The following is an 18,200-nucleotide window of genomic DNA, read 5'->3' as shown; positions in this document are numbered from 1 at the left end:
TATATATAGAAAGCACCCAGACCGATACAATCATAATGCAAATGTTTACATCGTGCGATGAATCGTACCCGCGACCAACATCAGTAAAGCCACACCGGTGGACCCCTAGACACCGAGGGCGTCGAAATATATTAATTGCTTGCAGGAATATTAATTACTAAAATAAATTATGTAATCGTCATGTAAATAATTTGTATCTATTAGATACTACATATATGAAACGAATTGATTGATATATAAGTAAAGTGCATTCTCGTACATATACATACAAATGCTACTAAATCTGCGACGAATATTTTTGTTCTTCATACCAGATTGTTAAAGTACTGAATTATATCATGATATAAACATGTAATGTTGAATCAGGCTAGGCTTGATTTTGCTTGTCTATAAGATTAGTAACAGCTATAGTTTTTCATCTTTATTTATAAATATTACCACTAGGTAACGATTACTCGTTTACTTTGTGAACTATAAATTATCATTATTATTAAAAATGGTGCGATGAGTGAAATGAAATTGCATTTATAATCTTTTGTAACAATTGTTTATTAACATTTTATTTCTTGTTGCATCACTGCACATAATTACACATTCGTCACATACACTCGCTGGCAAATTTATCACCGAAACCGCGACCACCGGCGAGCCGCCGCCGCGCCGGCCCGCCCGCGACCGGAGGTGAACTTACATCACTTCAATTGGGATAATACATCTATGGAATTATTACTTCTCTTCTATTGAGGATTACTTTCATTTTTCTTTTAAATTTAAAAAGAATGTGAATATACTAAAAGTACACATAAAGACAGGCAATTTTATTGTACTTTGCCCTAAAATGGACGAAAAGAGAGAATAATCAGAATTGAATTCGCATGCAAAATAAACAATATAAGAAAATAGAAAGATTAAAAATAAGATTTAAAAAGGATATAATATGCTACTTAATGTTAGAAATGGAATGATTTTAATATTTCTTTCAGTATACTCACAGATCTCGACACAAATGCATTCAATTAAAGATTTCTGTAAAATGTGTCCAATAATCAAGAAGACAATTTAGCTTCAGTCAATTGTAAACATAATCAAAAATATAATTAAACAATGATTTCTATATTAAAAATTAAGGAATTCACAATAATTATAAAGATGTAATAAATTAATTAAAAATACTGTCATTTTATTGGCTCTCATAGAATCATATTTTAAGAAAATTTCCTAATTTAAAAATCCTCAAAAAGAAAAATGAAAGAGTTTTACTGTGATCAAATTTTAAGTACAAAATTATTTCACTATTTTAGTACAATTGCTATGGTATGCATTTCTATTTTTCACATAATTTAAACTTACATTTTGTCATCTTACAAAATTAAATACAAGAATTATTATTGATCATCAGTCTATTCATAGTTTGATATAATTTTGTCGATTTACCATTTTTTAATCTACTTTCTAGTACAATAGGCAACATAAGAGGTAACGTCTATCACTTAGCAAATAATATCTACAAGTGTTTCATAAAAGTGTAAGTTAACATAAATTATTTCATAAAAGCGATTCCGCGTCAATTATTCGCAAATTAAAACAGAATGTGCGAATGATCAAAAGCAGGAATCTATATAAACACAACATAACTCGAGAACTGTATCTATTAAAATAAATAAGTTAAAACAACCAGAATGCCCTCTCGTCCTATGTTGCCTAATGTCATTTAATATTGTCACAGTACTCTTACGTAAGTAATGGAGAATATTCTTACAATTCTAAAACTTAATAGTTCTTTATACACAATGACTTAGGTTTCGACAATTTGTTTCTTATAAGTACAGAATTTATTAAAACCTATGGACTAATTACGTGCGTGATGTTTAACATTTTGTGTTTCCGAGCACAATTTGTATCAGGTCCATGCGGGGAACACATCTCGCGATATAGACGCGGTACAAATTGACTCGGCGCAGGAACGTACTTGTTACTGTGCTAATATTCCAAGAGCGGAAACTATATGAAAGAAAAAAATCTATGTTGATTTTTAAGAAAACCTGAACAAGATTTTTTTAATTGAAAATACTTTCACTATAATAAATCATAGGAACAATGACAATAATTAGTCAATCACAAAAAATCAATGTAAAACTGATGAACGCATCATTCGCGTTTTTTATAAATTAGTCTAAAATCTTACTTTACGCACGGTTTGGCTTTTATACTGGTGCGAGTCTAGAGGGATAGTGTTAGTGGCGTGGAATGTTCGCAGACTCGATACTGAGCGTGTTAAATTTCATAGTAAATACAAAGGAGATAAAATCTACTACAACGGCTCATAAAATATCTTGCATCTCTAGATGCGAAATGCGTAACAGTTTACGGCAATTATGTAGAAACTATTGCATGCATTTAATTCTACAATGGAGGTGTATTGTAACGACGTTACGTACACCGGTCGATCGGCATCGAGTCCGCGCCGGCGCCGCGCAGCGGACCGACACTGCGCGCGCCGCCACACCTTACCTACAGAGATCGCAGACAGTGGACGTGGTCCACTTGGCCCCACGGCTCGCGCGGTCCTCGCCCGAAACCCTAACTACAACCGGCGCACGCGCAAAACATTACAGACTCCTCATATCAACTAGTACCACAATGTTATGCGCGCGCGCCTCTTTATCTCTAGATCAGTCTGGCAGTGTCACTTGGGCGACGCTTGCCGATCAGGGGCGGAAAAACGATCCGTTCCGCCGTTTCTATTTACAATGGGGTACGAATCGCCCTCACAAATAAATACATCCGAATTCTTAAAACTAGCCGTCTATACAGGGGTCACTTTACACTTTACGCTATATTTACACGCGGCGCACAGCCTGAATCGCACGAGCGTCCGTTGTGAATAAATAAGTTATTTAACGTCCATTGTCGCGTTTGCGTGCACTACACTTGTGTGGCGAACGTCGGCGGTAGGCAATGGTCGTCTAAAACGTACACCCCTCCGCCTTCTAACGCTCGTTTCACTAGCGACGTATCACTGTGGACAAAAGAAAATAGGTTAATAGGCATCATTTTTGTCATCAGCTTTGTGGGGGTGAATATATTTTGTTGTCTTCGGTGTTATAGCTTGATTAAGTAATGTTTATATCTTCGTGACACGAAAAGTTCCTAAACAATTTTGTTGAATCATGGATTAACATGATAATTATTAGGTTTCATTAATTTCTTTGCAGTGGTTTACAGTAACATATCGCAGTAAAATTGAATGCACATGAAACAGCGACCCAGGCTTATTGAATGAATGTTAAAACTGAGAACGAACAGACATACTATGGTGGTATAAAAAAATAATTTAAATGAACCGCAGCCTAAGAGAGAAATGAAATGGATGTAACAAGAGCGGTACTTATTTAAGTATAAAATATTTTAGCACTCAGTTCTCTCTGGCTATTCCATAAGGAATCTAGTGTGAAGATATATGTATAAGCACATTGTGATACTGACCTATTGGCGCAATACGCTGAGTCGGCGGAGAGCCGCGATAACCTAGGGTCGAGCGCTGCTAATAATCGCGCTGCGCTCTCTGTGTTTAGAGTCTTTCTCTTGCACTCCTCTGCCGCAGCGTTGTGTGCATTTTGGCACTCCGGCACAGGTCCCTCGCATTTCCCCCACGTGTTGCGGATAACGCGTCCGCCGCCGCCTGCATTCGCTGCATTCTGGGCGCGCGCTTCCGCGTCCGCAGCATTCTGGGCTCTTTTCCTTTTCCGCCTTATGCAGGCTACAGCAACACCTGCGATGAGCGCCGCCGTTGGTACCGCCACGGAAAATGCTGCTATTAACGCCACATGACTTCTCGTTAAGTTTTCTTCTTCGGGTGTGTCATCGCCTATTCTTCTTAAGTGTCCCCCGGCAGGTTTGGATACTGCTTCTGCCAATAGAACGGTACACGATTTGCCACCCCAGCCTGGAGAGCAGTTGCAATGATATCCGTCCACCCTGTCTCGACAGGTCCCGCCATTGCGACAAGGAGATGATGCGCACTCGTCTACGTCGATACTGCAATCTTTGCCAGCGAAACCAGGTCGACATCGACATTCGTAATCGTTGTCGAGAACCATACATTCGCCGCCATTAGCACAGGGTTTGGCAAGACACAAGTCGACTCTAGTTTCACATCGTGGTCCGAGGAATCCTGGCGCACATTGACAGCGTTGTCCGTTAACCAAGTCGACGCATGTTCCTCCGTGCTCGCATATAATACCTGTACAGTCGTCTATATCGATTTCGCATCGGTTGCCTCTGTAGCCAAGTTTGCAAGTGCATTTAAACCCATCGCCGGCACGGGCGCATGTTGCTCCATTTCGACATGGATTAGCAGAACATGGATCGGCTTCCACCGCACAGTCTATTCCTGTGTAGCCAGCTGGACATACACATACGTAACCAGAAGGTCGAGGTTCGCAAGTACCACCATTACGGCAAGGTCGATCGGCACAAGTAAGTCTTCGTGTTTCGCAACGTGCTCCCTCATATCCCGATGGACAAGCGCAGGCTAGTTCACCGCCTTCATCTGGAACGCATGCTCCTCCATTTTTGCAAGGTCTTACAGCGCAAGAGTGATGACTTTTCTCACAATCGGGTCCGGTGTATTCTGCTGGACAAACACAGGTGTAACTTCCTTGTCCGGTGTTGTGACACGTCCCTCCATTTCTGCAGGGGCGATGGTTTGTGCAGTAATTTAAGTCTTGATTACAGAACAGGCCACCCCATCCTTCCTCACATATGCAATCCCATGGTCTTGAGCAGGTTCCATGGACGCATCCCGGATGTCGCTCGCATTGATCACAGAGCTCGCCCACCCAGCCCGAATGACATCTGAAATCAAAGGAAAATATTCATCAGTACAAAGAATACGTGATAACAAGGGCTTAAAAAGCGTGTCTTTCTTCACTTAGAGAACAATGAGGAGGATGAATGATGTAGACGCAGAGGGAGGCAACGTTAAGTGTTTAGCACAAAAGTGTGAAGTGGATACTCACATGCATTCGTCGGGCTTGAGGCAGTGGCCATGCTCTGCGTCGCAGCCGGGAAGACATTTCGCTGCAACAAAAAGAATACATTCGTTAGCGCATCACAAAGACAAAGGGCTTACAAAAGGATAGCTAAGTAATGGATTTTTTTAATTTGAAGTCATGAGGAGCGCAGTGATTAATCTTCCGGCTGAAGATCGTTTCTCGAGTGTAGTTTCTCGTATTAATGTTGGAATCTCCGTGCAGTTTCGTTGCAAAGGACACGGTGAGTGCAACAAAGAGAGAGGTTCGTTAGCGTCCCGGCCGGGGGCGAGGTCGCGCGCACAAACTATTTATCTCCCACCAGCTCGCGCTTCGCGACTACAACACGATCCTCAATAAAATTTATAATACATATTAATTATTTTACGTATAAATTGTATGTTACGTACTTATATAGTATTCAATAAATATTTGATATTTAAAAGTACTGCAATAGCAGGAGTTTTATTTAGGTGTCATTTATTTATTTAGTTTAGTTATTCATTTAAAAAAAAATTTATACCGACAGATGATGTATTATGGAAGTAATATGTGCGCATCGTTAACTGTGTGATTTACGTGCTTTACTCCAGAGAGCCTTATTCTGTTCTAAACTTTTAATATACGGAGAAAGTGTGGATAGGCAACAATTGGTCGACATGCATTGCTGTATAAGTATGAGCAAGGGCTTATATTGCAAGTTTAAAACGTAGTAATGTATGATCAACAATAAAATTCAATGGAAATAAGAAACAGCGCTGACTCGTATCGGTCGGGTGCGCATGGGCAAGTTATCGGAGCGAATACAAAGGGGGCAGATAGCGCGGGGAGTCTAACCGTCACTCGACCGTTGCTATTCCCCTAACTCACTAGAAAAATACTAGACGCCATCTTGATCATAACTACTAAGCAATAATGGTTAAATGCAAATGTGAGCCGGCTTATATTCTCGGTCTAAACTCTAAATTAAACAAGGAAGCAATTTCTGCTAAGTTTCAATTAAGTAGAGAAATTCAAGCGGATTTTCTGATCTCGGTTAGGTTGGAAGTTGGGAGTTAAATAAAGCAGATTAGCGTTCTCTGCGCGTTCTCTAGACAGTAATATAGGTTTAAACACGGCCGACTGAACACAAAGCCCCAAACTTGCACAGAGCACTCGCAAATCGGCTTAAGTTCGACAGTAGTAAAATGGTTTGGGATTTATATTCATTTCATTGTTGTAGATATGCGTTTTATTGTTTTATATTCGAACTGAAAAAATAACAATACACTTTCACATAGCCGTTCACACTTTCGAGAGCCAAGTTTAAATGTTTAAATACTCTTCTCATGACCTTTTTGTGGCCATTACAATAAATTAATAATCAAAGTTCATGGGTTATGGTTATGTTATATATAAAACTAAAATAATTGTCGGCGCCACCACCGGCGCATCTGAGGGAGATCAAAGAATTTAAAGCGCCTCATTGCTCATAGCTCTCCACTTCAATGCACTCCCACTTGAGCTTATCTTGACCCTCGAGCGGTAGGTAAAACGGGAGTCGTAAAAATTATACTCCAAACACTAATAATATGGCTGTAAGTGGTCTCGATGAAGCCACGGGGAAGATGTTCTGTTGTCCTCCTGCAGAGCTATTAATTATCAATGGGCACGAACGGTATCGATTTCTAATGAAAGGCTAGCAGCGTGCCGCACTGCGACCAAGGTTTGAACTTCTGAACATATACCTCGCGGCCTTTGTCGAGGCCAGGTAGGGCGACAAAAAGCGACCTTCCCCGAGGTTGTACCATCTCGCGTATCCGGGCCCTGGCAAATATTTAACTGTTTTACACATCTGCCTCCTATCCAAGACGGAAATTAGGAGCGCGTGGGATTCGCGATTCAATACAGAAAGTAATATTCGTGAGAACTTTACTCTCGTTTATTATTAGTTGAAATTAAGCGGGCGTAAAGGCTCCTCGCGCGATGTTTACCCTATCATTAAGAATGAGAACTGGATGCTGGATAATGTTGTTGGGACATGCAAATAAGTTTTTCTGGATTGTTAAGCTTTCCCAGAAGGCGAGATACCGTTCGGCAGATGTGAGGCAAGTTTCGTGACACGGTCAAGTACAGAGTTTATTTCGATTGGTGTTCAGTTCTCGTTTAAAGGTGTTTTTGACCCGGTTCGCGGCATCTGTGTTGCGGGCCGCCGACCGATGTGTGTGTGAGCGAGTGTATATCGTTGTTTTCATTTCATTATGGCCGCTTCTCTCGCTTTTACATTTTCGTAATCGCCGATACAAACTCTACCGATAGGGTTGGCGAGACTTTTATTGCCATACGTTTATGTAACTTATGACCGTTTACGTTTGCAAAGTAGTTTCGTTCACACGTGCATCGTAATAACCCGCCACTTTTTGTCACTGGGGCCATCTCGTATTTCTAAGACGACAGTCATTCTCATTTGTTTACAACGTCGAGAAAATTGTGATTTCGCGCTTATCCTGACGCGTGGAAGTACCAGGGTCGCATGGCTAGCGGGCGGGCAGCCCTGGCGTGCAAGCAGGATGGTGCGCTACGCGGAGCGAACTCGTCGGTCTCTGTCGGGCGCGTTTTTTGCGGCGCCGGAGTGTGGGAACGCGGCGGCAGGTGGGGCTGCCGAGATTGCGACGCGACATCCGCCCGGCCACAATGCATCTCGAGACGCACCGCTTTGTTTTACAATACACGACGCGATGTGTTTAACATACGTCAGAACGTCGTAATGACGTTTGAAAAGTATAGATATGTTTTTTGGTCAACGCTCATACGTATTTATTAATGGTAAATGGTACTCATAAAAGCGAGTATCGGTGAATGTCGCTAATGATGCGCTGCCGTAGATTGCTTTGTTTACAAATGGTACGCATTCATGAAGGAAAACAAACATGGACCACACGCCTGTAAGATCACACTCACATACTCATGCCAACTGGCTGGCTGACGGAAGAAAGTTTATGAGAGGTGTAAAGGCTTGCATTTCGAAATATGAATTATTTTAAATAGAGTTGTTAATTTAGTAAACATGAAATATTATCTCTAAACTACAAATTCACCTAAAAAGTCAATGGCATGCGTCTGTTTGATGACCGCGTTTATAAGAAAAACCACTAATGAAATTGGATGTGGTTTTAAGAGCGGATATTTTTAAGGAAAGTTCATGTTTTATTGTTAGAACGGTTACCTCTCGTAGCTGAGTGTTAACGATAATTATACCTATACATCAAGTTGGACAACTATTGCTTTAAGTATTTGAAGCCATACTGCGTTGCTACTACTCTATTAAAATGATAAATGCAAAAATGTATAAGGATGGATGTTTGTTTCTCTTTTATGCGAAAAATACTGTTTTCTTTATTTAATTTGGTACACAGATAGATCATACAGCTTACATAAGATTACAGCTGTTTATAAACTAATGTTTATGTCCAGAGAAAGTTTGGCGTGATGTTATAATAATATATAGTCCAATATTTAATTATGTGTGTATGAACTAATTAAAACAATGATTAACGACTGAGATATTGTGACAATAAATCATTATGATTCGTGAATTATACATCACCAACAAACATGAAATGTTCTTATAATGCTGAATAAATATTGCGACAAGCCTCCATTTTACACGCTACTAGCTGATACCTGTGACTTCGTGTGATTGTCAGATTTATATTGTTATTAATGGTATTATATGTTAAGTTTAATTAACCCATTTTGTTGTCAAAAAGCAACAAAATGACAGAGACATTTTCGAATTTATAATATTAATTAACGGAGTGATGATCTTACAATATCTCTGTATGTAATATTGTATGATATTATTTTTTTTTAAAACAAGTGCGAGCGGAACCGATTGTAAAGAACAGTAGATATTAAAGAAATAAATAAATATGCTATCTCAGTATCTATTCCAGTATCTAATGCAGAAGGCCGGTCATTTTAATTAAGTACTTATTAGGAAGCCACGCAAAAAATGTCACACCGACTTTAATGAGGAAGAGGGAATTGGGGGGGCTGTGACATATTTAAAACAATAGGAATGTGAGGTTACGCATATGATCTATTTAACATGACAACTCATTGCGGTCCCACGGTTGAGCAGTCTCTTATCGTCCGGTGAAGCTGTTAAGGCCAGCTGCGCCCAGCATTAGAGTAATACGAAAAAAAGTGTCCTAAGCAAAGGAACCCAATAATGCCCATGCTGGCCTTGTTTCCTAAGTATAAATACGTATTAATGATATAAATGCAAAAGAGTGTCTGTCGGTCTGTCACATTTTTGATGATTAACCGACAGAACAGTAATTAGTATAATTTGACATACATATAAGTTGTATTACGAGAACGCACATAGGCCATCGTTTATTTCGAAATATAACCTGAAAGATGTGATATAGGGGATGATAGGTGGTACAGACGATATCGCTGATAACAACTATAAATATCATAAATGCCTTTATACGTCTTAACCAATTTTTACAAAATGTAATATGGAAAAAGACGTAAGCGATCACGTGGACGAAGACGCAAGCGGAAGGTAGTTAAATATATACTTCAAGCAAGATTCAATAGTATAAGTATATAAATTATTCGAGTAATTACATATTACAGACGGCACGCGTCACCAACTAATCAAATAATAATTAGTACCAACTCATGTAAATATAAAGATGTAAATATAAATATAAAGAACTCGATTATGATGAATGATAACCACTCGAAATTATACAGTATATAAACATATGAGTAAAGTACAATGGACCTACTGCGAAGGCTTCCTCCCACATCAATATCATCTATTTCATCTGTGTGAACAGAGACTATCTTATGTGATTCTGACGTAAAAAAGAGTATTTAAGAAAGATTTTCGCGTGCGATTATAAGTAATAGATTAATAGTATGAATATACAAGAGCTTTGATAATTTAACTGGAGAATACATAAATGAAAAAAATATCTTCGTAGGTATATAATATAAAAAAAACTAGACAATACACACACCGTCATCTATCTTCAAACTAAGCACAGCTTGTAATAGTTTTATATCTTTGTATTTTGAATCATCGTAAAAATTTCTCACAGTAATATAAATATTAATAAACTTACGTTTCGAACAGTAGTCTCCCGTCCATCCGGGTCGGCACACAATTTCCCCGGTAGGCGAACAGGTGTAATGCCCAAAGCCATCGTCCCTCGGCCTGCAGAGGACCTCGCAGCCCGTCCCGTAGTAATGCGCCGCGCACGTCACCCGGTAAGAAAGCCTCAAGTGTGGACCTCCAACACTCCCCCATTTTTGTTCTTCTTCGACCCAAGGACCTCCAACATCAGCTATACTCTGCTTCGTCATCCGCGCGATCAGCGAATCTAGAATCAAAAGGTGATGTGTAAAGATAGCGCTTAATTGAAATACCTCATGACAATTACTCAAGAGTTTCGTGGCTAGCATATGGTTTCCTAAAAGATACCTTTAGTTTTACAAAGCGAATCAAACTACTGTGATATAGTTAATGAGTATTAAAGAACAAGTTGAAATTTTAGAGGATCCGGTTGGGTTTCCATATTAGTATAACCGGAGTGCAGTCAAGCGTTCATCGTATGAGCTGTTTTAAAATGATTATGAAATCTTAAAGTTTTGAAAATAAACATTATAAAAAAGAATTGATATCTAAGGATAATTTAATTAGATTAGAATCTGTTAAATGCACAAATATTTGTTTATCATCGTGGGAAAGGGTTTCCAGAAGTAAATTGACCTGTTAACGTCGCTCGTTTGACGCCCGCATTCGACCGTGAGATTTCATTGTTCCCAAGCGTGATTCACTGTTTTGATTTGACGGAGGCGCCCGTTCTAAGATTGATTAATAGTTTTAACTACTTACATACCTTTTGTAACATAGTAGCCTGTACGTTAATAGGTAAACTAGCGAAAAACGGCAATTCTCAACGCCAGGATATGCAGTGTCACTGCAGTAACGATGACATAACAGAGACACAAAAACTGGTCTGTGAAACTACCCACGGTCGCTTATAAAAAAACTGCCACTCCATTCATCAAACCGCTGTAAGTGGCGAGTCGAAGGCATGCTGAGAAATCTCAGCCCCGACCAGTTCCTACCTTTATTTATTTCTCGTCGTGTATGCCCGTTTTTTATTCTCTTTGCTTCGATGGTACATTCCTAAGCCGGTAATCCCGACAGCAGATAAAATTAAACCAGACGCGAAACAAAATTAAAAGGTATATAAAAACGATCGATCCCTACTAATTTCGTGGCGTATGGTATTCGATACGACTGTTCTTTGTTTTGTTGTCTGGGGTGTCGGAGATAACGCGTATTCAGTAATGAGACTGTGTCGACAGTTTAACTCAAATCTAACAATTCCATTCCGATTGATTTTTATTTACAAATTCGAAGACGGGTAATATCGTAAAGATAATCGCGATCGCTTATGAAATATTCGAATGTATTGTAATGCACACGATTTACCGATGAGGTATAAGCTTACAACGATTGTATCTGACCAATAAATTTAAAAGATACCACACCAGTATGAACATGCCAGTAACAGTTTAGTCAAAGACGCAACGGTAGGTGTATAAGTTCAAGACGAATTCTAATGGAGTAAAAATTGTGGAATGTTTTTAATCATTTATAATTGGTTGTATAAGTAAGTGTTGATAAGATTCCCTATACTAACATTCGACCCTTTACAGTATTCGATTTCAAATTCCGATTCGTCAACATTGTTTACATACTATAAATATACAGCGGTATCGATGAATATCGAGAAGTTTAATCGATTAATGCTTTTAAAAAACCAATTAACAGCATAGCGAAAAATGTATGTCCAATTCGCGTCTCGCTTATGAACAAGAATGACATTTGTAGTGTTTTCCTACAAAGTTAATAAACAATGCGAGTGTAAAAAGATAGACTTCAGAGAAACGTTATTACACTCGAGTGTTCTGAGTTCGGAGGGAATTAGAAAAATGACGTGTGGGAACCGAATGCGGGCGCTGTGTGCAATTTAGTTTAAATGTGCAACAGAGAATTATGGCAACCGTGCACTTGGCGGTTCAACTATAGTAGGGCTGCGTCTTGCATATGTGAGGATATAAAATTATCACTCACGATAATTAATAAATAATACCCAATATTTGATGGTAACTTGTAACTCTTAATATTCTCCGTAACAATTTACAATTTATTGTTTATGAGTCATAAATATTGTTTCATGTAATGACTCAGCGAAACTACATATGTATATTAAGTTAAAAATAAACTATAGAAAATAGCGTATGACGTTTTTATTCACTATTATCTGGTGAAGTCAACAAAATCTCGTCGGCTTGGTGCCACGAAACAACCGCACAAATTACACCCATCATCCTAATTCAGAGCCGTAACGATATTAAATGAAGGTGTACCCGGCTATCGCGTCTATTAATGTAATTCCGATTCACAAATAAATAACACATTTAAAGAAGAACGGGGCAGTAAGTCTGGGTACGTGCCGCGCCGCCGCTACGTCAGATAACGTGTAATTACGGGCCCAGAGGTCACTACAAATAAAATGAAAATAAATCCGAACGGCAAACGCCAATAAACAAAAACAAAAGAAAGCGAAATAACCGATAATTTGGTTTGGCTTCGCTATCGGAGGCGGACGCGGCCGATTTGGGATGTTCAAAACGCGAATTTAGGGAAACGCTGGGGATGCGATCACGCGAGGTGGCTTCCGCTGTGATGATCGATCGATCGGTCGATAAATAAGGCCGCCGGATATCGGTCTCTCATTCATTATGCTTTTAGATCGACGTTCATGTCTAACGCCTAAACTGGATTGTGCTGATAGTCTAATTAGTGGGATGTGGGCGTTGAACGAAATCGAAATCGGTGACGCGCAGTGCTGTGCGAAGGTTCGACGACTTTTTGCAGCTGAGACCCGCATCATTAGCCGCTGCCTCGATTTCCACTTCTCGATTCGGACACCTGCCCCGGCCGGTCGCGGTGCGCCGCCGGCGTTGTGGGAAACGGTCATCTCATCAATGGACTGTGTACACAAACTACTCACTTCTTTTGTTTATAAAACTGTCCACTTCTACGCTCATCGGCTATTTATTTGACATCTAAGTGCACATTGGAGTCGCGCTACATAAATAACTTATCCATTCGATGATAGACTGCATCGGACATTTAGGATTTCAATTTAACAATAACAAACAATTTAACGTTGTTTTCTAAAGGATTTCGCGCAATACGACACTGAGGGCGCTTCATTTTAAATATCTCATTGTTTAGTAAGAAAATGTACAATTTCGTTCCGCGCGGAGAATTCGATAAATGCAGAGGATTGTGTAATGTAGTTGTTACATATGCAAGCGGCTGACGTGGTACGTTTAACCTTTGTGAAAGCTAATTAACAGTGAGTAATCATAAATAGACGCGAAAGCTCTGGGAACGCACACGAGGAGCGGCTGAAACTGACTAATAATGCACGGCCGGAAAGCGAGATAAGCTGCCGTCACAACATAACAGTATCGATAATCGCATCTCGGTCGTGTAATGTCAGGCGGCGATCGGTAGCACGGCCCGCGGCAAGTTGTGATGATCACCACACTACAAGTAATTGCCTTTACGAATCTCTTAACGATACATTTCACACGCTTATCGTCCGTTTCGCCTGTACGAGCGAGAGCGATATTATAATCGTAAACAGGACGGCTAAGTAAACAGAGTTCAGGACGAGACAGTGGAAGTGTGCCCACCTATTATCCGAGAGCATGTGCTTGGCATCTGTCGACAACGTTTCCTGAGAACGCTACAGCGCCTGTTATATCATAAATTTGTACCTTCCGGAGCGCCTTCCGTGCTTTTTTACTCGATTGAAGCCCTACAACGACGACGAAAGATGAAGTGTAAACTAAAAGCTACTTCCCTCAGAAGAATGTTTTTTAGCATTGGGTAAACAATACGCCGACCCGTTAGTATGAACCAGGTGCGGCCTTGCCCGCCTCGGGCGCACACAAAAGATTTCGGTGAAGAAACGAGCGACAACATCAGCATCGCCAGCCGCTATTGTTGTATTTGTTAGCACGGGAATTTCGTTATTTATCTCTATGAAGCCAGCAACTATTCAAAATACAATTGTGTGTTTATCTCCATGATATATTAGATTCTTTAGTCGTGTGGTCCTATTCTTCGTTGACTGTCTTGAGTATGAAAATTGAAATACGAGGGTCGAAAAATATTAGTTTGTGCCACGGTCGATTTAAATTCAGATTGCAGCTGTTCTAATATCGATATTAGATAAAAAATCATATATGATTTAATTAAGCATTAGCCCAGTGAGTAGATGGTGAGTGAACACAAACGGCCTTCTTGTAACCTGTTATTATGGTTGATTAGATTTCTGTTGGTAACATTTCTCGGTAGTAAGACGGCGCCGCCCATCGCTCCCGAGCCGTATTAAAAATATACCCGTCCACTAAGCTATCCACCGCGGACGCTAATGATTTTCGTTGTACCGACCCGTAGACACACCTCGTCGTATCTCCGAATCTTGTCTAAGTAAATCACCGGTTTTTTTGGTTGTTGTTCGGTCTGGAGTAGTAATTATGTCGGTCAGAGTGCAGCAGGATGAAATTCTAATTAAAATATGGGCGTAGCCGGCAGTTTTCGCGGCGGATTGTTTTATAATTTTTGAAAAGTCGACTTGTATGTTAGATTCTTCGGTTTTTTCGTGATGTAGTTACGTATCGATGCACGAAGTGAATTATCATGATGATGTATTTATGAGCAGGCCCGGTACATTTCATTCGGAATGGTTTTTTCGGTCACGCCATGTCGCATGCACGCCGTAAACTGTCGATTCTTTATTGGGCGTTTCGACTCAACGTGGCATCGTCGAATGGAATAAGCACAAGTTATTCGATCAAATCGATTGTTTTAATGATAACAATCTAATATTATTCGTGCACATGGCATCTCCAATTTAAACGTTTCATGTATTAGTAATCGCGTGTGAAACAAAACGCGATCGTAAATACAATTCGCCTATTTTTTTGGTGTTGCGTTATAACTCGCCCATGCTGCCGGTCAACGGCCATCAGAATACATTAGAACATTTCTACTAAATTTTCGTCCTACAGAAGGCTGACTTTATTAGAATACGACGAGCATTGCGAAGCGAATCACGCGCGTTGCCGCGTGCCCTGAACACCAATCGTCCACACCATGGGAACATTTTTGTCTTCCACGATATGATAATATGAGCATTCAAATATACATACTGTCCGTTAAATGCACGATAAACACACAGAATTACAGTGAAACCTGAATGCGAGTGAGTCGTGAGCGACGTGATTAGAATTTTACAAGCGATTTTCATGACCCTCTTTATCATAATCGTATTAGAAAGAAAACACTCACCGTCAGATCTTGACGTCTCGTTGGTGTCGTGCCACGCTTCGACTATAAGCGAGAATGTGCCCTGGAAAGAGAAATAACGGATTAATAAAAATCATCACAGTCTGCATTACTTTGCTGCACAAGAAAGTAATGTGAAACTTATCAGGAAATCACGAAAAAGCAATCATATGGACGGATAACGGAATATTTAATCTCTAAACGCAATATTGGTTCGGATTATCAATGTAACTTCCCGTATTACTAAATTATCTAAATGTCTACATTTAGTTTTATTCCCAGAAATTATTCATCAATACATATTGGAAATTTCACCCGTCAAGTCTAGTAGAATACTTGATTTGGCCATAATGCCAATTGATAAGAATTTCATAATATGAACACGTGACAATTTATTTTCAGTTGTTGCATCATAAATGCAAAACATTTAACTAAGTTTTATAGTTCGTATTTATTACTAGTATTTACATAACCTAATTGTACAACTAAGAACCTAAAAGTAAAAAGCTTAAAAAAATATATAATATGATGACTAAAATATATTATTAAAAGGGGTCCCTTTAGGCAACGTTCCGAAGATACTGGCAGCGTTCCCTCTTTGAATTTTTTTACTTTAACTAAGTATATTTTAGAAAATATCGTGTATGGATTATTTCTCATATTTCGTCCAATCAAGGTATAATGACATATCCTTTTGAATGCAGACCTTTAAAACAGTCCCCTTAGTATTTCATACATTTCCTTTATTCATAACATAGTCACATTCTTGGTATGTTGGTGGGGTGTAAATTGGCATATGATAGACAGGTGAACCAGTAAGCAGATGGCAGAAATTGTTTCAGTACGGGATAAAAATACGCAGGCTTACGACGACAAACGTGCGTACTTAACTCGCCCAATATGGGATCATGTAATGGTTCCGTGCCTTTATAAAAAATCGAGAACGAGTGCGTATCAGATAGTGAGCTATTGACATTTGTCGATGTTTACATAAGGAGCGAAACGGCAGTCGAAAATCGATTACAAAAGATAAGGAAGGAGTCAACACCTTTCGGGCGCCCACGTCTCTTACTTATCGATGGTTTTGATAGCCGCTCTAAAGTAGCCATGCAAAAATGTATCCGTCACGGGTTATAGTTACATGTGTTTTGCATTCTCTATCTCACTGTTCTTGTAGCTATCAGTAGCCTTGAAAACAATCTACTCGTAACCAAAAGACGACTAAGGGTATGTAATTTGTATTTATACTGTAGATTCATACTAAAATGTATAAAAATACATACATTTTGCAAATTCTACTAAATATAGATTGCGTTACTTATGTATAGACCAACAAGCCCTTTTTACTAACTTTTCGTGTAATGGAAATTTAATTGCACGAATGTAGGCGTGACTAGCGTCCTAAAAATATTGCACAAAAAGCTACTGTAAATATATTTGTAGGTAAAATATGTTCAATAATTGCTTCAAAGTACTTGAAAAGGACAACAAAAGCCAACTTGACGAGAGCGTTGCAACGATGATATACGTATGAATTTTAAGACGGATGGACGGAATTCGAGACAGTATTATAATTACAATAAGCATGCCACGGGTCGTGGCTGCAGCTGCGCACGGCGGATACGAAGGGTCACCATATTAATTTGATCACTCCGCTACTCTTAAAGAGTGATTCAGTTTTTCCTGACAGATGTCGTCCGTACTCAATTAGTCTTGATGAATGAAAACATCATTTGCATAGGCGAACAATGATTCTATTTGCATAGGAACTGATATGTAGCTTTTCCAATGAACAATGCAAGAAATCAATACTAGAAATCATCGTTTCCCAACCCACCTCGTATGGTGTTTTATAAAAGTGAACGTTTTTCCGTAACTTTTTCTCATCAACTCTCATTAGAGCTCTCGGTATAATATAAGGTTTTGACGAATTAATAAAAAGTTTTCTTTAAATACGGCGACAATACAAGCGGACGTGTTATCGGCTGATTCTGAATACTAAACAGGCTGACGTGTTGTGACCAAACAAATTTGAGCCTTAAACGCACTCGGTACATAATTATCAGTGTTTGTACCGAAATGTCAATTTATCGTAAACCTTACTCGGTGTAAATAAGGAGCGAAGGACAGTTGTCATTACATTTTATTATGATTTGTGTTGCGTTTAGCCGATCAAATATGGCAAGTATAGTACGGTGTATTGATTTGTTAATCGAGTATGGAGAGCGCATTTCGGTCAGCTGTGGCCGGTTGTAAGTATAATGCTGGTTCCCACGACAGTGACTCTCGAGGTAGCCCATAAAAAGCGGCCGACGCAAGCGTACGTGTGGTGGTAGCCTTTATAGATGTGTCGACCTGGTACTGTACAATGAGCACAGACTGGAGCTAGCTAGCAATTAAGGAAATATACTCGCCCGTATCCAACAAACTTTATTTCACGTCGATCATATTCGAATTCATTGCAGTTTGTTCCAATTTCAAATAATATACTGGCCATAAAAGTGTAAATTACCGTTTCTAATTTGGACGTATCTTTTATTTTTAAAACTAAAAGATGTTTACGATGTAAAACACAATATCGATATATGAGATCGAGCCATATCGGGACGCATTAATTCTATCCCTCGAATGTGATGCGTTAAATTGTATTAAAGACTTAAACGAGCCAATAGAATCATATCATGCGGTCTCAATGCTGGGGAATTATTTGATAATCGTTTTAT

The 18,200-nt window shown here is 39.3% G+C and overlaps 1 protein-coding gene across 2 annotated transcripts in view; it reads right to left on the bottom strand.

The window, feature by feature from the left end:
- Positions 1–545: 545 nt before the first annotated feature.
- The window catches only part of LOC131846476 (neurogenic locus protein delta), a 38,408-nt gene continuing 20,753 nt past the window's right edge, over positions 546–18,200 (bottom strand). Inside the window, exons 3-8 of one of the 2 annotated variants that reach the window (XR_009357676.1) lie at positions 15,481–15,541; positions 10,157–10,414; positions 5,022–5,082; positions 3,487–4,857; positions 993–3,019; positions 546–833 (exon numbers count right to left, since the gene is read on the bottom strand). Coding sequence is in view for 1 of the 2 variants with exons in the window: in XM_059195791.1 (XP_059051774.1) it covers positions 2,926–3,019; positions 3,487–4,857; positions 5,022–5,082; positions 10,157–10,414; positions 15,481–15,541 (1,845 nt within the window). In the remaining variant the exon portion in view is untranslated. Of the gene's footprint in view, positions 3,020–3,486; positions 4,858–5,021; positions 5,083–10,156; positions 10,415–15,480; positions 15,542–18,200 lie in introns of both variants that reach the window. The other variant, XM_059195791.1, reaches the window with a different exon arrangement.

Source organism: Achroia grisella, unplaced genomic scaffold, assembly GCF_030625045.1.
Source record: "Achroia grisella isolate CSIRO2021 unplaced genomic scaffold, CSIRO_AGI_Agris_v1 utg511, whole genome shotgun sequence".
NCBI lineage: Eukaryota > Metazoa > Arthropoda > Insecta > Lepidoptera > Pyralidae > Achroia > Achroia grisella.
Note: the sequence above shows the minus strand (reverse complement) of the source record. Positions and strands in the feature narration are given on the sequence as shown.